Source organism: Rhipicephalus sanguineus, chromosome 1 (genome assembly GCF_013339695.2).
Source record: "Rhipicephalus sanguineus isolate Rsan-2018 chromosome 1, BIME_Rsan_1.4, whole genome shotgun sequence".
Classification (NCBI taxonomy): Eukaryota; Metazoa; Arthropoda; class Arachnida; order Ixodida; family Ixodidae; genus Rhipicephalus; species Rhipicephalus sanguineus.
The window spans coordinates 242413424-242436355 of record NC_051176.1 but is presented as its reverse complement, the minus strand read 5'-3'; the positions used below and the strand labels follow the sequence as shown (position 1 = coordinate 242436355).

The 22932-nt window shown below is 48.9% G+C and overlaps 1 protein-coding gene across 1 annotated transcript in view; it reads left to right on the top strand.

Moving 5' to 3' along the window:
• The window catches only part of LOC119375430 (iroquois-class homeodomain protein IRX-6), a 161018-nt gene that overhangs the window by 135123 nt on the left and 2963 nt on the right, over positions 1–22932 (top strand). The window contains exons 4-6 of the mRNA XM_037645610.2: positions 10619–10778; positions 12329–12548; positions 20377–21165. Of these exons, the coding sequence (XP_037501538.1) occupies positions 10619–10778; positions 12329–12548; positions 20377–21165 (1169 nt within the window). The remainder of the gene's footprint in view (positions 1–10618; positions 10779–12328; positions 12549–20376; positions 21166–22932) is intronic.

Sequence of the window (22932 nt, the reverse complement as noted above, 5' to 3'; positions counted from 1 at the left end):
GCTCCTCCTGAAAGAACGCTGCTCGCGCTGGGAGTCCGTGCATTTGACCTGACTGTCGCCATTTCGTGTTGTCGCTGAGTGCCGTGAAATAAACGCCTTAACAGAGCAATTAACAAAAAATTGTTAATTATTTTTTAAAATATTAACTGTGGGGCCGTTGTTCATATGGAAGAGTTTTAAGGCGTGACGATTTATAGCACGCCAATTTTTTTTTTGAAATTGCACAAAACGCACGTAATTTGAGATAATAATCACCGAAATTCAAGACCCCGATCGAGGCGATGCCGAAACTGAGCGCACCGGGCGCTCAGAAAATCAGTCAGCCCTGTTACGTCGCACCGGGAGGTCACGTTCAATTTTTGAAAAAAAGGCGCGTCGCAGCAGAATATGGTCTCAAAGAACGGTAAGTCGTCCCAAATACCCAAATGGACCGCTTATTCTTTGCGTTTGTTGTGAAGTGCTTATTTGTTTCTTTCACGCTGCACCCAAGAAAACCGCAATTTCCACTATTTTCTCTCACTGTACAGCTTAAAACTTGGCGGCTGCCACTGTGGCGCTGCTTTTCGCAGACCAGCGAACGAGTTCTGTGCGCTTCTCTTGAGTTTAACACAGAAACAGATAAGCACTACACATCAAACGCAAATAATTAGCGATCCATTTGGGTATTTGGGACGACTTGCCGTTTTTGCAGACCATATTCTGCTGCGACGCGCCTTTTTTCAAAAATTGTTACGTGAGCTTCCGGTTTGACTTAACAGGGCTGATGGATTTCCTGCGCGCCCGGTGCGCTCAGTTTCGGTATCGCCTCGACCGGGGCCCTGAATTTTGATGATTATTATCTCAAAGTACGTGCGTTTGTGCGATTAAAAAAAAATGAGCATGTCATAAATTGTCATGTCCTACAACTCTTCCATATAAACAACGGCCCTAAAGCTAATAATTAAAAAGCTGATTAACGAGTTTTTGTTAATTACTCACTTGAATGTAACTTTAGGTGCGGCGAAGTTTTTACGCCTCGGCGTAGATTTCGTTCGCCAAAACGACAGGGGCCTGACTGTAATAGCATATTTATTAAAAAATCTGTATTTTCAAAGAAAAAAAAACACCCTATAGACACAGGGTGTTTCGAACACCCCATGTTCACCCAGGAAAATTTCAAATTTCTCCTCGCGACCACAAACGCCACACATATGCCGGGCATGACAATGCGAAAAACAATATATCTTGCACAGACTATTGCTAGCCATATATAGTCGACGAAACAGAGTGACCTCACCTCTCTAGTGGGGGTAATAAGGCGCAGCCAAGAGTTCAGGTGATGCAGCTAGTTGTTCTTATACACAAAAATGTTCAGCCGATGTAGGGAGTAGCCTTCTTTTTTTTTTTTGAGATTGCGGCAACCGACCGTACGAACGGGCACGATAGCGCGCATCCTTTTTATCTCAGAAGGTCGCGAACGGCGTTTTGTTCGTTATGAATTTGTCGTCAGCTGCCCCGTAATCAACCCCCCTTTCATGTATGCTGGGATCACAAGGATGTAGCAATCAGGTTGAATAATAGGTGGATGTAGCAATCAGGTTGAATAATAGGTACTATGCACTATGACGAATGCGCCTGTCGATGAAAAAAAAAAGTGCTAACGAAAGGCCCCTTGAATCCGCCCTCAGATTCAAATAGCCTTTCGTATCAAACAAAGGTTCTTGGTAACGGGCTCCAACCAACTATAATCGTGAATTAATGATAGCGAAGGGCGTCAAAAAATCAGTAATCCATCTTCTAACAGAAGCTTTCTTAATGTGACCGCTGTGATAAACAATGGCAAGAATCTAGAAAAATCGAAGATGGTCGGCAACATTGGTTAATATGTTCGCTGTCGCGATTAACCGGCATCCACTCTATGACAGCTCAAGAGTGTGGTATCTACAGGTTAACATTGACAAAGTTCGTGCTCAAGAACATTTTGTAAGGACAAGCACCCGGCAAATATTGTGACTGGGTATATTGTCTACAAAAGCGCGCGGCGTATGTCAAACAGTCCTTAGATACGAATGAATAACGAATTTGGTGCAAGATGTTCACGAAGACAACGCTGTTCACAATTTCCTGTCGTTGCAATTATAACTTATGCTTTCGACGTCTCTCTCTGTTTCTGTCTGTGAAATAAAAAGAGAGGTGCTTTCGCTACATTTTCTCGTTTTGTCATGGCCACCATGCTATCCTGCGGTGAAATAGGAATTAACGGTGGATATGGATGTAATGCTTTCCTTCATGAGAATGCCGAAAATAAAAAAAAAATCAAGCCTATTCGTCGAATTCAAAGCACAGGAGCTGCGCTACTGTTGGTACCAAGTAGAACTAGAAAACCTGTCGTCATAACTGCCTGCTTTGGATACTCAAATCATGTTCTTCTTTTGTTTTGTTTTTTGTTTTGTTTTTGAGGTTCAGCGCAACATTATAAGGTATACTGTCTGTTAGCCTCAACACTAAAAGCCTACGGGCGGCAGCCAGTCTGACATTACTTTAGTGAGCTATGATATTGTGTTTAGGAACACTAAAACCATGGGAGGTATCTATACATTCTGTGGCATATTTACGAGTTAAGAGGACACGTGCGCTTCCATAGGAGGAGTGAAACAAAAAAACTGAAAGCAAATCGCTTCCGTTTCACGCTGGTTTGCGGACTTCAGTCGACGCCTGTTGTGTGTGTGTGGAGGGGGGGGGGGGGGGGCAGACAGACCACAACATAAAGATTTTTTTTTCTTTTATGCCACGAGGCAGGCATCTTGCATCGCTTTAGAGATGCAATTTCATATCGATCCCTCGCAGAGGGTTGCCTTGTTCGCTGGTGGAAACACCTAGCGCGACGAGCAGCAGTACGGACATTAAGTCTTGTTACTGCTGCTGTAGATGAGTTGTGCCCGTTGGGCCGGCCGAGAGTCGCTGCAGACAGGGACAGCTTGTTTCAATTAGGGGCTGCGACACAACAGAGGCCCTTCCTCCCGGGCTCGTAAATTCATTAAGCAGCACAGCAGAGAACAAAGCGGCTGCGCCATACGATCCCGTTGTTCTGGCCCCGAGCACAGCAACCCACGTGTGCGAAAAACAGAGTGGCGGCGGTGGTGGCGGCAGGGCCCATTTATCCCGCTAGTTGCGCCACCGTGCGCAGGACGCCCGTATACTGCTGCTACTGCTGCTGCTATTCCAACGGTGTATGGCCGTCGAAACGACGTCTGCAAACACCACTGTTACAGCGGGTCCCACGCTCCCTCCTCCAATTCTATACGTCCCCTGCACCGCAAATTAAAGCGTGAGTGCATTTAGTTAGTGCATTTGCTTGGAGAAACAACTAACCGGGTTTCTCTTCAACCCATCGAGAATATAATAGCATTTACAAGTGAAGGCAATGACTGAATCAATTATAGAGGGAGGGCAATATTTAAGGTCAACTACTGGATGAAAAGCTTTTACGAATGGGCGCCTATACGAGTGTACGCAGAGCGTACACATAGAAATCTATTGTGTACGGCCTTGCTGAAGGTTGCCGCCAGAGGTGTGGAACATATAAGAATGAATATAAAAAATACTCGCTTTTTTCAAACTTCCTACATATATGTGTACAGCGTTGCATATAGGACCGCTTCTCTTGTGGATACAAGCTGTTGGAGCAACTGTAGAAGGCTAACGCACAGACGTGACACTTCGGCGCTATTTCATCGCTTCACGTTTCAATCGACGCTGTTGGCGCACAACGCGACGACTCACTAAGTCTAATCGGTTTGACGGGAACCATGTCGCTGCAGGCGAGAGCCGATCGAACGACAGTTCCACGGCAGCCGTACGTCGTCGCCGTCCGTGAATTGGTCGCTGACGCTTCGCGCGGAAGCGATAAAGCAAATTGACCAAGTGTAGTTGTTGAACCAAGGTCCGAAAAACGATAATGATCAAGTGGGCCGAGGAAAGAAGCGTTCCCCGCCGCGGGGGAGGCACCCCTGTCGGCGCCGAAAGCACTTGGGCTAAATGAGCGGCAAGAAGAAGGGCGACCGCCACCACCTCGGCCACACGCCATCAACGCGTTTCCCCCCTCACGCCCCGGCTGCGGATATCTTGGTGGTTGAAGAGGAGCCGTAACGAGGTCCAGATTAATGATGCACCTAGATGGCGACAAAGGCCTCCGGCAGTGGTTGCTAATTATGGGGGGCGCGCCCGGTCGATATCGGGTCGGGGTCACGAGCTACCGAAATCGGACTGAACGGATTGGGTGATTAACAACAAGCGCGGTTATGTTGTCTGGCCGCGCATTGTTCATACATAGGCAGCGCAGGTTCGCGACACGTGTGCGTGGGCCGCGCGTGTAATTCTGGTGCCGTGCGTTCACTACCACTTCGTCTTCAATGCTATCTCCTACATGATTGCGCGAAGACTTCCAGCTGGGAGGCTTCGAGTGGCCGAGCTGAAATTGTTGTTGCCACATCAATAATTATTTAGCGTCGGAACGAGGCAAGGACGAAGGAAAAGGACACAACACCTGCGAATCGTTACTGTGCTTATGACTATGCTTTATCAACAAGGCCTCTGCCCTTCATAATTGAACAAATAGCGCAAAAGACAAGGATACAAGAAGGAACAGGAACACCATACAAGCGCTGGTGAGCCTACCCTTGCGCCATGTTAAGGGCAATCACTCGATCCACTACATAAGAAGAAGGGGTTTCACTCGAAGAAAAAACAAGATTACGACGGAAATCGACTGATGTCAATTATCATTGCGAATACGAATGGCATTCGGCTGACACACTGGTAACGCATTCGTACGCACATGTGCGAATGTGCTATTCATAATGACGATGTACAATGTAATACTTACCGACGACGGCGCAGCGGCGTGTGGCAGAGGTAGTCGAGCAAAACCGTGCCATCGCTCTTCCTGATGGAGCCGCAGATGTAAAGCGACGTGTGAGCCTTCACTTTCGTGGCCTTGACGTAGATGGTCATATAGCGCTTCACGAAGGAAATTCTTTAGGATAGAATCGGTGTTGTTTAAAACATGCCATGGCCGCCGCGGTAAGGTAGCGGGATCGAATCCCGGTCGCGGCAGACGCATTTCGATGGATAATAATAATAATTATATCTGAGATTTAACGTCCCAAAACCACGATATGATATTGAGGGACGCCGTAGTGGAAGGCTCCGGAAATTTCGACCACCTGGTGTTCTTTAACGTGCACCTAAATCTGAGTACACGGGCCTCAAACATTATCGCCTTCATCGAAAATGCAGCCGCCGCGGCCGGGATTCGATCCCGCGACCTTCTTGTCAGCAGTCCAGCGTCATAACCACTAGACCACCGTGGCGAATTTCGATGGAGGCGAAATGCTAGAGGTCGTGTACTTAGATTTAGGTTGCACGTTAAAGAACCCCAGGTAGTAGAAATTTCTGGAGCCCGCCCACTACGGCGTCCCTCATAATCATGTCGTGGATTTTGGACGTAGAATACCAAGAATTATTATTATGAAAACATGCGGAGAGTCTAAACACGCGTGCTTGTTATCTAGACCTTTTTAATGGTGATCTATTCCACCTCATGAGGCATACGCCTGCGGTGTGGTTCTCAGGGAATAAGGTCACCCTTTCCGATGAGGCCTTTTGGCTTTTTTTTTTTTTTTTGCCATGCGCAGGCGATGTGGGAATGCTGGCTGAATCGATGATGATTACGAGCTCGTACAGCGGGTGGAAAGCGCGCATGGATGTCATATCCGCAAAAATGCAGGATCTGCGAGGCAGCATTTTATTGAACGTATACTGGTACAACCTATAGCCAAGTGACCGATGGTTTTTTTCAGCATCTAGTGATTTCTTTGCATTAGTACTTGCATTGGCGCCCGAAAAGTAATAAAGAAAAAGAAAAGGAAAGTGATTATCGCGTCAGGCTTCAGTATTAGCATGGTCCAGAGTTCCACACCCGCTAACGGAACATTTTCAGCATATTTCCGTTTATTCGGTGTAGATATGCGCTGCGACGACGTCACTATATATATATATATATATATATATATATATATATATATATATATATATATATATATATATATATATATATATATATATATATGTAGCAGGAGCGCGTTATGTCACTCGCGGGCGGAGCAGCTGCGCGGACAGCTGCTTTATAAGCGCAGTGAAATCATCAGACGTGTAGATAACGTGACCGGTCTTATACATCACCCATCTGAAGCAAGTCGTGCTAGCGAAAGATGTGGTGTTCCAATTTAAAATGTAAATCGGGCTGTTTATTTATTCCTCGTATAATGTTTTCTATATTTGAACCACTTTCAACGGCAGTCAGTTCGTCGATACAAAAGCACCTGTTGACAATGCAATGGATTTTAACACTGGCAACATCATGAATGCCGCATTAGACTTTACGAAGAGTCAGGGTTTTTGTGTGCCAAAGCCACGATGTGGTTATGAGGCACGTCGTAGTTGTGGACTCCGGAATAATTTTTGACCGCGCACCTAAATCTAGCTATACGGGTGTTTTCCCATTTCGCCCCATCGAAATGCGATCGCCATGGCCAGGAATCAAGCACGCGTCCTCTGACTTAGCAGCGCAATTCCTCACTAAGTTACAACGGCGGGGGAAAACTGACGAACATGACTTTCCAGCGAGAACAGGGTGAGCACCAGTGAGTTTTGCACTTACTGTCATGTTTACGCAGTGAACACAAGATTGAGTCTTCACATGCCCACCATTATATCGAGCGGTACAGTATCATAAGCAAGCACGCGACTCGCGACCGTTATATGAAACCATTGTCCCGATGTTGTGCCATCAGTGGCGGCCTGCCCGCAGCTAGAACCACTCAGGAACGTTACTACGTACTTGCGATCATAGGGTATGCAGTGGATTATTATCGACCTTGATGTCGCGATTACCGCGAGTGACATTCATGTAACTCGAGGAGGCTCGCACATATCCACCAAGTCATGCTTGAAATAGAAAGTACGATACACCAATGCTACGAAAAAAAGACAACTGTCTCGCAAACCCACACATTCGGATTCAATTGAAAAAAAAAAAAAAAACGCCACGTCACTTCTTTTTATTGTTCATCCACCTCTGGCGCCGCGCTGAGCGGCTCAGCAGGCTCAGCCACAAAACACCTTCACGTCGACAAACGGGAAAGTATACACATGTGACGTATCGCTTTCGGATTTTCTTTGCATGCAGAAAGGCTCAAGAGCTTTACGGCGAGCGCTGGTGTAGATATTCACTGCAGCGTCATTCGAGCGCACTGTAACGACCAATCAAAGAGATATGTAAGCAAGTGTCGTTGTGCTGATATAATATTGTTGTCAATGATATTATTGGAAATAATATTAGCTAAAAAAAGGTAAATTTGTTTATTAGGAAGCTTTAAATGTCAAATCCCTGGGAGGGTTTGCGCACCCACAAATTCGTTTGTATATCTCTTGCACTGGCGTAGCCAGGGTGGTGCGGGGTGGATTCAACCCCCTCCCCCAATTTTTTTACAGTGAAAGCTGTTATGAGATCACAACAACAGCCATTTTCGGCGCCGTAGTTGTCCGCCGCCGCCGCTGGTGTCCGCAACCGCTATCGCGCGAAATAAGAAAAACAACGAAATAATATAAAATATCCAGGATGGAACGGGATTCCAACCTGGGCCCTCTGCGTGGCAAGTCAGTTTTCTACCACCAGAGCCATGCCAGATATTTTCATAGCGAAATAACTGCTAATGGGCAATGAGAAACAGAAGAAAGATTAGACACAGAGACCCGCTGTCCGCTTTTAGTTAACGTGCACGCTGCGAACGTTTATTGTTCAACTACGCACAAGAGAAATATCCCACCGGAACTACATTGGAGGTCAAGATCCAGTGTCTATACACGCGGTGGCCGGTGAACGGTTGTGCAGCACGAGCAGTCGGTTGTTTTTTTTTTTTTTTCAATAAAAAAGCTCGCTAGCAGATGCTGCCTGCGTCGGCGTTGTCTCTCGCAGGCGAGGGCGCGTTCTCGTTCTTTGCGAGCTGGTAGTTCAGCGTTCATCGCTGAAAGAGCGTCTCCATAGTCAACGCGCGCCGTTCGCTCTCTCTCGCCACACGGCGAGCGCTGAGGCGGTGGCGCCCTCTCTTGCGCTCATGCGAATGGACCGTCTCGACAGCAGGCGACGATGTGCTTACGCCGACACGCCGAGACCCTAAAGGTGCTTCGCCCCTAATAAACAACGGAGCTGGCAAGTAAGCGCCACCACCTGGCGAACGCAGATTGAGTTCTTTCATCTTTTTAGATGCGAAGCAGCTCTTTGACTCACGTGTGTAACGCCGTACGTTACGTGCGTCCGTACGAATGCGCCGCAACGCGTTCCCCTCGCCGTAGGTGTTGGAACGTTGCCAAGTAGGTCACGCCACAGCTTTGCGTTGACGTCACGCTCCTCTCGCACGCTTCCCTCGCAGGTGCGCGCTGATGTCACTCTCTCCCTCACCCGCAGCATGCTCGCCGTAGCGCCCGCAGCTGCCGGCTGCTCCGCCCGCTCGCAACACCTCTGAACGAGTCACTTCTCTCTCGCTTCACCCGTGGTAGTCAAGGCGAAACACGCGCCTGCTCCGGACCAGCGCCCTTGTCTCGACTCTGAAGAAACGACGACTAGGAAGTTTTGCCAAACGCTTTAATGAAACTTACACGAAACCCAACCCGCCTCCCGTGTCTTTTCGTTTCAAACAAACGTTTACACGAGTAAACGCTACACCGAGTTTCGCTTCAATCTTTCTTCATCTCTTTCTACATTGCGCTCTCTCCTCCTTTCCCTCCTCCTAACCCCCACATCACACCTCACGCTCACTTCTCTTTCCCATCCCTTGCTATGCTATACTATGCATTCCTACGCTACGCTAGGAGCTGCTTGGCACATACCCGTTTTCTGTAGCGCATACGCGCTGAGTTTACTGTCTAGGACACCGGCCCGGCCTTATAAAATTAATCTGCACTGAGGGGCTTCAACCTAATGTAGTATGTGTAGGGGCTTGCTCGATTTAGAGCACATGCTCTGGCGCTGCTCGGTGTTGGCCAGTGATGGTTCTTAAGGTGAACTTAAGGGTAACAGTGGTGTCAGCGGATGCTGCACGATGACGTGCTGGCAGACCAACTCAGGGCTGTCCAGAAGGCCCGTGTGGCGGCAGAGGGGCTTGGCCTCTCTGTCCCGATGTGGGACCAGCCCGCATCGGCCCCAGACTGATTCCTCAGGACCTAAATGAAGTTGTTCATACCACACCGGCCTTACTCCGAGCTTAAACAGCTCCGCTGTTAAAAGCATGAATCAGTCAATCAGTCAGTAAATATCTGCGATGCCATCTCAATGGAATTACGGTTTTCATTCTTTCAAACGATCAACTGCGCAATGATGCTGTGCCTCCTTTAACACTCTTAACTTACTCGCAGAACTGACATGTTTTTCTTAATATTGCGTTTGTGAAAAAATATGGACGGGATGGCATTGCCAGTGACGCTCGTGGCAGTGAAAATTCTTTCAAAGCGAGAACTGCCACTCGAAAACATATTCCTGGTGCAAAGCTGTGGCGATGTAGCGTCATAAAATCTGCTCTGGCTTCTAAATTTTTTACTGCGACAGCAGCTAAATGCTCGGAACTAGTTTTGACTTGTCCCTCCATTCCTTTACGCTGAAGAAGGTCATTGTCGTCATCGACTTTAATCATTCGTGTCAGGACACCTCATCATCACCAGTTTCACAATCGCATTATATCACGAATAAGAAAATTTTGCCCACGAAGGTCAGTAGGATTGGAACCCCTGTCAATGCAGATATTTGCATTTCAGTGTAAGGCACGTCACGCACGTCTACCACGCAGCTTACTTCCTGTAGTATACATGTAAATAAATAATAAAAGTCAAAATATGGTACTACAAAGATGTCGCTACACATTCGCTCAGAGGTCATTTAAACAATGGGGTCGCTTTGGTTACCACAGTTTTAGTGAAATCATTCAATGTTTCAGAAAAAAAAAAGTTATCAACTTAAATTGTGGGGTGTACGTACTATCTCGATAGAAACAAAAGCGAACAGTGGGGCACCTGCGCGCTCCGCTGTTTCAATTTCTTTTCAAGCAGTTGTAACCTTGCTTGTAAAAAAAAAAACACACTAGAGTCATTTATGATGCATTCAAAGACGACTCTAGCGTCTGTTGGTTCTCCCCAAGGTAAGAGCTCGATAAAAAAACAAATGCGAACAGCTGTTCGCGTTTCTTTCCATCGCCCCTGTACAAAACTACGATGCCATTACGTGGCATGCCATAGTTGTGGACTCGGGATTAATTTTCACCACCTTGGAGTCTTTGAAATACAAATATACACACGGTGCACGATCGTTTCCGCACAGCACCCCCCTCGAAATATGGTCGCCGCGGCTTGGATTGGACACGCGACCAACAGCGCAGCGCCATAGCTATACTAACGGTTGCCGCTGCGGGATGTGCAGCTTGAAGGCCACAAACGTTTCATTATTTTATTTTATTTTTCTTTCGTGTGAAGGTGTGGTAATATTTCTGACGCATGCGTCATTAACATTCTTGTGTTTCTCTTTATGCAGCTACGGGGGCCTTGATTTCAACGGCGCACGGAGAAAAAACGTGACTAGAGACTCGACATCCACGCTGAAGGCTTGGCTCAACGAACACCGAAAGAATCCTTACCCCACAAAAGGGGAAAAAATAATGCTCGCCATCATTACGAAGATGACTCTAACTCAGGTACGTAAAGAGCAAGAAAATTATGCGCGTTGACTCTTCATACCTACGAAGACGTTTTGAAGAAGTGCTTCTCGGGCACGCAAATGTGATTATACATATTCACTTTATAGCTTAATGCAGGAGATTATGCTGCTGTGCGCTAAATATGGAGCTGTGGGCTAACGCTATTTTCGCACTCTTTGAAATCTATACATCCACGTATAATGGTGCGGAACCCTTTTCTCTCTCTCTCTCTCTCTTTCTTTCTGGCTGCCTTTCTTTTCTGGTTGAAAGTTATTGTCTCTGTGTATGCTACAAGCCTGGTTTCTTCGATCCGTATATGAGATCCTTCGAAAAGTGTTACATCTCTCTCTTCGTGCCATTTTCTTAAAAGTGTCATTGAAAAATGACATCGCTGCGGGCGGTGGCGAACTGCTGAACGGCACCAAAGTTCCACTTGACCTCACGTCATCATTTCCCTCTTACACTATAACGTCGCCGAGGATTTTGCGACATTGTTGGTGCGAACATTTCCAATGCCATAATTTTAAAAATCATTAGAAGGGATTATTTTAAAAAGCTCAGTAGAAGTATTCATAGCTTTAAAGCGAAGAAGTCAGACCGAAAGGCGGGAATCGGTTCGATATATTGTATAGCTTGACTGAGTACAGATAACTTCACCGATAAGTAAACTGAAACTGTATGTATATTATACAAGGTACAATGAGAAGGGCAAGGTTTTTGAAAAAAATGAACGAAGTACGACTGTACCTGCTTTCGACATGCCCAGATCAAAATACAGGTTTATTTTTTTTATGCGTTATAAAGCAAAATTTTCATGACTCGAGTGATAGTACCTTGGCGTTTCTGTTACGCGTTAAAATAGCGCGGACCGCCATCTTTAATTGTGAATATCTAGAGGGAGAGAGAGATAAAAAATGAGGGCAAGGCAGGGAGGTCAACCAGAATTGTACACATCCAGTTTGCTACCCTAAAGTTAGGGGAGGATGAAAGGGAAAGAAAGATGGAAAGAAGAGCGGAGAGAAAATCTAGTTTCTGCAGCATAGTGAAGTAGGTCGAAAGAGAATGCAGAGTACAAGCACAGCATGACATCGTTGATTGTGTCGTACATATTTTCTATATTCTTCTTGCCCCAATCGCGCTGCTTGGTTCAAGATAAGCCAACTCGCTCATGTCAAGTTATTTATGATACAGTTGCTCTCGTCTCTCAGTGTCGTTTCATTTTCCAGCGTTCGAGCAGACACTGGCGCTTACTTTGTTAATCATTGGCTACTGTCGAAAGGCATCTTGAGTGCGTATCTCATATGTGAACAATGTGGGACTCCGGTTGGGGCTCGCCTGTGGCTCGTTATGCTTCGTGTTTGGTGGAGCTCAGTTCAGTGTTGAATGCTGGCAGGGGTGGGCTTGGTGTTTGGCACGGATGCACACAACACTTACCTCAGAAAAGTTGCAAACTACTCAGGGACGGGACTAGCGGAATAACGGCCTCCCTTCCCCCGAAGGAAAAGAAAAAAAATTCGACAAAAGGTATTGGCGCTATTTGACCGCAGGTGTCGACCTGGTTCGCAAACGCGCGACGCCGACTCAAGAAAGAGAACAAGATGACCTGGGAGCCGCGCAACAAAGCGGACGCCGACGACTCGGGCGCCGAGGACAAGAAGGATGACGAGGACACCATGGACGAGCGCACGTCCAGCGTCCAAGACCCCATGCGTCGCAGCGATTCGACCAGGTCCTACTGCAGTTTGTCCGCACTGCAGCGTTCACGGGGTGAGTTCTGCCGTTCGCTGTTTAAACGCCTGCATGGTCGCCAAAATCGCCCACCAAGTTTGAGCCACCCGAAGTGTGCACATTCTGGTCAAGATATACAGTATAATCTGTCTGCGGGTTGGAAAATGCCTGTGTTTTTTTTTTTTCTATTGCGCACAAAATTCACGGTCCAAAAATATCACAACAAACAGCAACGTCAAACAAGTTGCTCAGGTTTTCGTGGTACATCGAATATAACGCACCGCCAAACTGGTAGTTTGTTTTTCATAAAGAAACCCGTTCACGCAGACGCTGAAACAAATGCCCAGATTGTCGCTGTTCGTAGAACCGTCAAAACGGGAAAAGTACAGTGATTCGTATTTGTCACCTTCGTTATAGCTGTTCGTTAGCGAACAAGGCTCGCTTGCAGCACCAGAGGTGCGCCCCATAACTGAATCCCATGTGATCGAGAGCAACAGGAACGGAATTCACGAAGCTTTTTACTATGAACTGGTGTTTTGTATTGGTCGGCTGTCTTAGATGAGTCCGGCATGAAAATTGGCTGGCACTTGTTCTTAATATACAATATCGAGGGTTTTACGCCCCAAAACCAAGATGTGATTATGAGAGACGCCGCAGTGGAGGGCTCCATAAATTTCGACCACCTGGGGTTCCTTAACGTGCACCTAAATCTAAGTACACGGGCCTCAAACATTTTCGCCTTCACCGAAAATGCAGCCGCCGCGGCCGGGATTCGATCCCGCGACCTTCGGGTCAGCAGTCGAGCGTCATAACCACTAGACCACCGTGGCGGGGTGGCACTTGTTCTTAGGAATAATGCTAGCGTAAAGGAGCTTCTTTGTGAACACGGTCTGAGTTATTGTACTTTGGTCTCGCAGTGTTTAGAGTAACTCTTTTGCTAAGTAAGAGAGCGAGAAATCTCTTTTATGAAAAACAGAGAATTCTGCCGGTAAGTGATATGCGAAACCTTATCAGAGCCATACTTTGAAACGATATGTTAAATTGTTCGTTGTCCTTATCGCTAGCTGTTGGCTCGCACGGTGCAGCTGCCCGGGTATCTGCAGATAGGTGGAACGGATGATAAAAATATCTTGCACAATATACGACAAATCGCTTGCATAAGTTATAAAAAATGCATCAAGCCTACATGCACTGGAGTATAGCCGAGGGGGGGGGGGTTCAAACTCCCTCCCCCCCTGCCGAAAATTTTCAATTTTGCATGTGTATATATAGACGCACACACGAAAATACATAATGTATGGCTGAACACCCCCGAATAAATTTCTGGCTACGCTACTGCCTACATGTGCCTCGACCGCGGTGTTATCTCCAGTGTATGTTTCATAGGAAAATTATTTCATTATCAGCAAGCGCTCACTCCGCTTTAAAAAAATTTGCGCGGTTACCATCATTTTAATACCACCTTCATCTGAGAGCGCCTTCCCAAGTGGTAGATCGCAGTTCGATTGCCGATAGACCCCAGCACTCATGGCAGGCAGTGCTTCGACCGCGACGACAGGAACATTCTTGCCCGTTTCCAGCCGCTCATTCGCCGCAGCGATGCCCATTCGGGCCATGCTGTCAGCTGTCTTCTCGCCGCCACCTCATTAGCTCACGAAGCCCGTAAACCTTCGATGCTTGCCACACGGCATTACACGCAGGCACACAGGTGAGGCGCCGCGTCCCTTCCTCTTTTGTGAATTTGTGCCCGGGCTGCGTTCGTGATTAGAAATGATTCGCGACAGAAGGCGCGCTGAAGCTAATACCACACAATCCTGTTTTTCCTCTTAATCTGCGCCAACACCTCCCCCTCCAGCGTGTAGGACGCACTATAACGCATTCGTAAAGGCGCCAGCGCAGTGGTGCTCGGAGGAGGGGCAGAGAGCGGCCCTTATCGGGCCGTGCGCCCGTGAAATTATTCAACCTACGCCGGAGAGGAGGCCCCCACGGCAGGCAGTGGCCACCGCTGAGGGATCATCCCTCTCGTGAAAAGGCGCCTTTATCACGCAGTGACCCGCACGCATTTGCACGGTGATGGCAGCAGGCACCGGGGCAGCCCTGGCGAGTGAGTCCTTCAGAGCTATCTGTGCCCGTGTGCCAGGCATTTAATCGGCAACGCACTTCGGGTGCTCTCCGTGCGCTTGCATTCCGAGGCGGCGGAAGCGTGCACGGTCGCACCGTAGACCGATTGTGCCGGAGCAGCGGCGCACAGTCGGTCCTAATCAGCCCATGTTGCAGTTTGTAGCGCGCCCGTCGCTGCCGGAGTTTGGTCGTCACGATACCCGCCATGTTGCATCACGGGTGGGTTTGCGGGCCGCTGCGCCGGACGCCGGAAAGCCGCTGGGTCCAATAAGATATCCCCACAGTCGTCCAGACACTGATTGCGGCTGAAGGAAACCTGAGAAACGTTCGGGCCGGCCACGGAGCTGCCAAACCGGTTCCGATTGTCCGTGCGAAATTATGCATATGCGAGCAACACGCTGCGCAGGCCGATAGACAAGCTTTTGTGCGTTTGGCACGGCAGATTCATCCCCGGGTTTTCTTTTCTTTCTTCCGTCGCCATACCGGCACGCACCAAATCCGCGGCCACGCCGTTATCGCGATCCTCGAGGCGACGGGAGCCACGGCTGTGTCAACAAATCACGGGTTGTGGGGAAAATGATTGGGGGAGGGGGGTGGGGGTCGAAGCAAGCCTTGCGACCAGTTCAGCAGTTACCTTCGCTACCGAAATGGATGGACGCCCTGGGTGTAGCTGTCAAATTCATTAGCCAAAAAGACAGCCAGAGAGCGAAATGGCCTAAATAAAACAAGCAAGCCGCCCTCAGACGGACACGCTATCCTATCGGTACTAAAACACGCGAGGCAGCCGCAGTGGACACGGCAAGAGCCGAACAGAAGCAAAAAAAGAAACGAGGTAGCCGAGCGTGTACAAGGGGTCGCAATGATGGAGGGACATGGGCTGCACGTCTGCGTGGGTCATACACCACGTGCATCCGCCGAGGGGTGGAAGGGAGGGCAGGACACCCGATCCGAGATGAGCGTTGCTTAGCTATTTTGACTTCTGGGGTCTTTCTCACCGAGCCACGCCACACGGGCTGCCAGGATTTGTCATCTGGGATGTTGTACGTCTTCGTGTACACGTAACCAGAAAACGAGCCAACAAAAGTGCTCGATCCTTCGTGGCGCGGCTCTCTGGTTTGCTTGGTATTTCCAGACAAATGCTCATCACGCCAGGGGTTCCATTTCTCCGGCGAAAAATGTTTTCAAGAAATTTCTAAAATGTTAGCCTTGTATAGATTTTTCTTCCCTACAGAATGGTTATTTTTCTTGATTTTGACATGATAGAGCACAAATTCCCTAGTCATTTGTGCGGAAATCCAGAAGGTGCAGGAAATCTAATGCAAAAAACATTTTATCCATCTGGACAGTCATCGTTGTCATCCACCTAGAATCGACATATCGAAGCGCTGGAACACTGCGATCCGAGTTGTCCAAGAGTAGCTGCCCTTCGATCTATTGATCAATTCCGCCTCGCTCAGTGATCTGCCTGTCTTTTGATTAGCCGAGTTAGAGCGACTGAGAAACTAGGTGGTGGTCCCGGGTTCAATTGCAGGACCAGGATTAATTTTGCATTTCGATGGAGGCGAAATGGTAGAGGCCCGTGTACTTAGATTTAGGTGCACGTTAAAGAACACCAGATGGTCGAAATTTCCGGAGCCCTCCACTACGGCGTCTCTCATAAATCATATCTTGGTTTTGGGACGTAAAACCCCAGATATTATTATTATTATTATTAGGATTAATTTTGCTTCAACGGCAGAGCCTTCTGTGAAATCCGTACGAGTTTCCCTTGTAGCTTCGTGCTACTCTCCAGGCGAATGACACCGTTCTTTTCCTTTCATGCAAAGGCAGCATTTTTAGGTTATGAAAGAAAATGATTTCTGCAACACATAGAGGCCACATTCGAGAGATATGAGCGCCCACACTCCCGAGCGCCAGGTCGGGCGTGTACCTCTCTCCCCATTAGAAAAACCGGTGGGTGGCCGGTGGCACTAGTAATCGAACCCAGGGCCTCCCGCATGGGAGGCGGAAGCTCTGAGCACCTTGACCACCACTGCCACGCAAATCAATTAACTTGCCTGCTTGTGATCACAACTCCTTATCTATGACACTCGCTCTCATAGAAGCAATACCGACTAGCTCTGCGCGTTTTTTAGAAAGCTGCCCCCCCCCCCCCCCCCAAATGCGGTGTCGAAAGCGAAGATTTTGCGTAGTCTTCACTGGCTCGTCCAACAGATTTGAAACAAAGGCAGGCAGTGAGTCAGACGTAGTGGCTGCTTCGCGACGACCGAGCCGCCTGCACCAACGCAGCAGCCAGGTGGTTTTGACGCGACACCCGTGCCCGCGTCGCGCGCGGGCAGGAGAGCCATCCAGGCAGCACGCGACGCACGTCCCCCCACCCCCCTCCCTTCGCCCCCAGAGGGCTCGCTTAAGCGACGGAGCCATAAATAAGCGCCATCGGGAGCACAACAAACAGGCGTGCACTGGGCCGACGGAAAAGCGAACAGCGTGACGCAGGCACGCGCGCAACAAAACACACCTAGTAAACACATCATAATGTTCTCCTCTCGCGCGGGCCTCCCCCCGCTGAGCGCGTTCGTGAAGGGTTGCCGCTCCCCATCAAAACTATATAAAGCGGTGATATTCTCGATGGAAGGCTCGCTTCCCGCTATCGCGACGCCATCTCGACGGTGCTCGGCGTTTCGAGCGCGTGTGCTCGCGCGACGCGAGTCGCGCAGTCGTCTCTCCCGGGAAGCGAGCTGGTGCGGGCACGCGCAAACAAAGCGCTCCCCGGGAGGCCCCCCTAGCCGACCCTCTTGGCTTCATCTATCAAACGAGCCGGCCACCACCGAAATTGGGGCCTCTCGAGATGGGCCGGCCGTCTCCCCCAGCGCAAATTAAAGGTGAACACGGGAGCGAGCAAGCTTTTAACTCCGAACCGGCAAGGAATTCGGAAGCCACCCTGCACCGCCCCAGAGAGGACTCGAGCCCGACGCGGGACCTGTCGGCAGATGTTGCGAATGCGGTGGCCCGAAAAGAGGCGCACAAAACCATCGCGGGTGGAGTGTGCGACCGATGAGGGGCGCAGGGATAATGCCGTATTTAGGCTCACGTTTTGTCAAGTGGGAGAGCGGAGTGTTCGCCCCGCTTCTCCCCTCCGCCCCACCGACGATCGAACGACCAGCGCAAACGCGTAAACTCGCCAGCGCACGGGATATAAACCGACGGTGTCGGATCGAGATTTATACGGCACTGATGGCCCCGCTGGGTACTGGCTCGGTGGACGAGGGTTTGCGCAAATGCAGTGGGCCCCAGAGGTCCCTTCGCGAAACGACACCGCTATCCGTCGCTGCCGGTGATGCCGCCATTACCTGTTCCACGATGTTGCTTTTTCGCCAGAAACATGGGCGTTCGCTGTACGTTGCTCGCTCTCGCACGCAGCGTAAGGCGAAAGCCAATCATACCGGACGAAGTTAGCAGGCCTGTTCCAGAAGCACTGTAGAGAAACCTATAGTCTTACCACCACATATGTGACATTTGCCGACGGTGTACCCAAGTGAAACACCTTTTCCGATGTCAGTCAAATCCTTATATGTGAATTTGTATCTTCGATCCGATGTCCAATCAGTTAAATAGCGTTGAACGAGCGACGACAGATAGAGGGGCGCCAGCCGTCTTGCGCACGTGACGTAGGCTAACATGCATTTCCGGGGATGCATGTCCTCTAACGAGAGTTGTGCCGAAGACATGTACGTACACTCTTAATCAGGGCCCGCATTCACAAAAACGTTTGACGCTAGAATTGTTCGTGAGAAAAATTTTCAACCAATCGTGATGCTGGGCATTGGAGAAGCATACTGGCCAATCGCAGAGTGCGGTTACAAACAAGTAGCTGCGTGAATTAGGCCCTATATTCCCGCATAAACTGAGATATAGGCAAGATGCCAGGCCTTTATCGTCTTTATTCCTGCAGCTATATAGCTAGCACTTTATCCGGGACCTGATCTAGGGTATGGAACAACGCTTCGTAAGCCAGCCGCTGCGGTGATATGCGCAATATACCCGAATTATCGAACGAAAACGCGCCGTCGCACTATAACTTGCCTTACTTAGGGCGGATACTTAAATTGTCTTTTGTTTCTATTCGCAATTAGCTGCGATGAAACGCAACACTTGCCTCAATATTAGTTCGACATCACTGAGCCCATATAAACTCTGAAAATACGACATAAAAAGGATAAAGTAACGAGAAATTTCACAATATCATAAAACATGAAAGAAATCCTGACTAGGATTTTTTAATTTGCCATATAGCCTACTAAGGACGTATGAGAAAGTTAAGAGAAAGTACACGCGCACATCTTACGTAATGTAGGCCGGTGCATGGCCTGTGATAATCACCACAGGACATACGTGACGATTATTAACCCAACACAAACCAATATTTCGCGCTTTTAAATAGACAACGGTTTAAGATGGACCTCATATTAATGTGTCCTTTTCTTTACATGATGATAAATTGTCACTGTTTCGTGGGTGAAGAAAACGGTGGTCTGAAGGCTTAAAATTATGACGAAGAAACGACAAGAATAATCTGGGCTATTAGAACATGTCCGTTGTATGTATACGCGCCACATTTCACCGAAGACAGAAGAAGAAGAAGAAGAAGAAGAAGAAGAAGAAGAAGAAGAGAGATAGATGAAAAGGAAACGCAGGGAGGTTAACCTGGCGCCGGTTTGCTACCCTGCACAGGGGTGGGGAAATAGGGGCAAGAAAGAGGACAGAGGGAGATACAAAATGAAAACGAAAAACACATGCACACACACGCAAGACGTTCCAATCAGCCGTTCTGAGAGACCGGTTGAACGCAGAAAGCACAGTAGCGCTTGCGCAACCTTTTTCTGTGACGTAAATTAGGTCCGGTCGATGGCGCAGGATCCTTTCTTCAAACAGAGTGCGGTCGTCCAATTCATCGAGCGAGTTGCTAAGTGACTGTCTCTGTGAACAGTACTGTGGGCAGAACTCGGCATAGAACGTTCGCTCACTCCTTCTGTATTCTCGCTAAGTGAGATCTTCGGTTTCAAATGCAATTTTTAAATATATATCGCTAAGTTTTCACAGACGCTTCTTTGGTGCTCATGTGCCACACTTGCCGTTTGCTGACAAGCGTGTCATTAAAAGCGCTGGTGCAAGCAACACTAGAGATTAACTTTGACTCAGTAACAACTGCATTGCGGGTTTCATTAATAGATTTGGAGAAATGCGACCTCGGGGACACTTTACAACGCAACAATGAAATTTCAGCTAGCTGCGATAAGCTATCAGTAAGCTCATTCACGACAATCGCCCCTCTTAGGCAACTGTCGTTGTGTTCCGACTGCTACTGCAGGTAAATGCCATATCTTCGAATCCTTTTCAAAGAAGCAAGTGGGCATTGTAGAATCGGGAAAGCCATCTTTCGACAAGAACAAGCTTTTGCGATAGGAAAGCCAGACGAAAGGTCCTATAGCAAACGCCTGCCGCCTTCGCCGCCCGCGACAGCATTTTGACAGTGCGCCCTATAGTTATGAATAGTATCGTATTTCTTACAGCAGAGGCCACGCATTTTACCAGTATCAAAGCTGTTTTTCTGATCAATCGGACTGCCCCCAATAAAGGTATCAGAACGCGTTACTATCGCTAATATTCTTAATGACAATCTCGATACCGCGCTTTGATGAATTCTCAGTCTGAACACTACAGCGGGGTACTTGTGGGGGCTTTCCAGAAAACACGTTACGACCACCCCAGACATCGGCAGAGGTGGACCACGAGGCGGCCGAGATGCAGTCTTCTCACACACACCGGGCCAACACCGGCTCAGACCTCCACCAGCAGCGGCACAACTACGGCCACTCGGCGAACCCGTACGCCCTCGGGGGCGCGTCTCGGTCTCCAATCCTCAACGGCATCATGTCGCTGGCGCCGCCGAACTCGCTCACCGGGTACACACCGGCGGCATCCTCGGACAGTCCGTCGCCGGACCTCCAAGGCCTCGAATCTCTCATGTCCAAGTCGTCGCCAAACGCAGCGGACGACTCGTCGGGCGCCGACAGCGCGCACAACAAGCCCAAGATCTGGTCGCTGGCTGACACCGCAACAAGCAAGAGTCCTCCTCCGCCGCTGCCGTGCTCGGGCCAACCGCAGGGACCCCCAGCCAGCGGTGGGCAGCCCAAGGATACCGCCGGAGGCACTGCTAGCCACGGCTCGGTACTGGGCTGGTTTTCCGGTGGATACCACCATCGGGCCGGCGGTGGAAACACGCCCTCTTCAGCGGCGGCGGCGGCTGCGGCGGCCCATTTTGCCAGTTACGGCAGCAATGGCTTCAGTCCCGGAGGAGCCGCGCCACAGACGGACACGCCACCGCAGACGCCTCCCAACGCCAAGATGGGCACCACTGGATCCTCCTCGCTTCCTTTCCACCTGGGCTCCGGTGGATACTTCCAGGGCCAGAGCTCCGCCTCGCACCTCTACCTGGGCCAGGCGTCGGCCTCCGCGCCGCATTCGCACATGGGAGGTGAGTACGCGCTGTCCGTTGGAGTGTAGCAGAGTCATTCTCCGGAAAGATTGCTACCTGTTATTCCCCTTCCGAATCAGCCGAAACTGTGTCCCTCGAATATGCAAATACTTAAGTAACATTTCATTTTTCATTCTCTCCACATATGTTAGAAGCGTGACTTTCTATACACTCTATAGGAACTCAAGCGGAAATGGCTCCCGCTTTGCACGTATCAAGTTAACGATGAAAACCAGTTTGACGGTCCGTTTATTCGTGAAGTGCTCCGACAAAGCTAATTTGCATCTGCACACGCTTTATATGCCACAGAGCACGTGTCACCACTCCCGCTGCTGTGCAGCCTTACTGTACCATTTCTGGTTATTAGCGTCTTTTGTGGAAGCTTACTCATTTGTCATTGGAATGTAGACACACTCATGTGCGACTAGTGGAGCTGCGAGAAGACACTCGGAGAGATTTTGTCATGTACGAATAAGGGTCACCTGACTCGCACTGGGCTGGAGTGTAGGCAATTTTCTTGGAGAAAAGTGTAGCGCAAAACAACGCAAGGATAGACAGCTACACGGGACTGGCGCTATTCCCGTGTCAACGCGAGTCTCTTGTACCTGTATGTCCTTGCGTTGTTTTGCGCTACAATGTTTCTTCGAGAAGTCATGAACCAACTAGCACAAGAAAACGTTTTGCTAAGGCAATTTACACCAGCCCCATTCATTGTTTCACGCTTTGCACGTGCAAAAAGCGACGTATGCATTGCGCGTACTTCTAAGTCGCCTCAGTGGCCATATGTTGGCGTGATGGGTGCGCCTGCGTGTGCGAACTACTGCCGTTCGCTCTGTAACTGACTTATCGTTCTTGCTTACGTGTTGTCTTTTACCTTCTCTACATTGAGGGAAAAGCAGGCTCCACTTGTAAGCTCTCCCATTTTTTATTTAACAGAATCGACCTGCATGAATTCGTGTCAACTCGCCCAGTTTTCTATCTGGTGGACGTTCTTACTTTCCTTCTTTAATTTTATCCTTACCCCTTCTTTTTCTCCCGCGTAGTGAAGCGGGCATATTTCCTTGTTAAGAATTGCACCTTCTATAAATCGGACTGTATACTAACATAAAGATAAGTATCATCGTTTAAATATAATTGCACTGACATAAACGAAATCATCATTCCTAAACTTGCAGCATTTGGAAATGCAATGACTGAAATGAGACGAGAATGAAACGCACTTGTAGTCAAGCTTTTTCTTTCCTCTTATTTTCAGGCAGTGGTGTGTCCTTATACTGTATTTTTCTGTTGCTCTAAAGGGTGCTGCCGAGGTGTTGTGGTCGTTTTCAGTATGTGAGTGATGTCAGAAAGTCAAATGGAGAGAGAAAAACAAAACATTCGTAGTATATTGAATACGCTTACTCCGATGGCATCTATCATCGTTTGACAAATGAACCGACTCCAGCGGCACTGCCATCAGCAAAAGACAAAGACCGACTAAGAGGTGGAATCTCTTTTTTCGATAGGAAAACAGAAAAGCGAGCGAAAGTGGAGCGAGAGCCACCTAAAGAGGGCAATGAGCAGCTGCACAAGCAGTTCCATCTGATGCCGCAGTCGCCCGGCGTGGCGTGGTTCGGGGTTAGAGGGGAATGGAACGCGTGGCGTCCAACGGCCACGGTCGAGCGCCAAGGCAGGCAGGCAGCGAGAGCCGCGAAAGCATCCCCGTCGAGAAAAGCGGCCCCGATCGCAGCACCACGACCTCCCCTTCTCCCCCCGCACACCAACCGC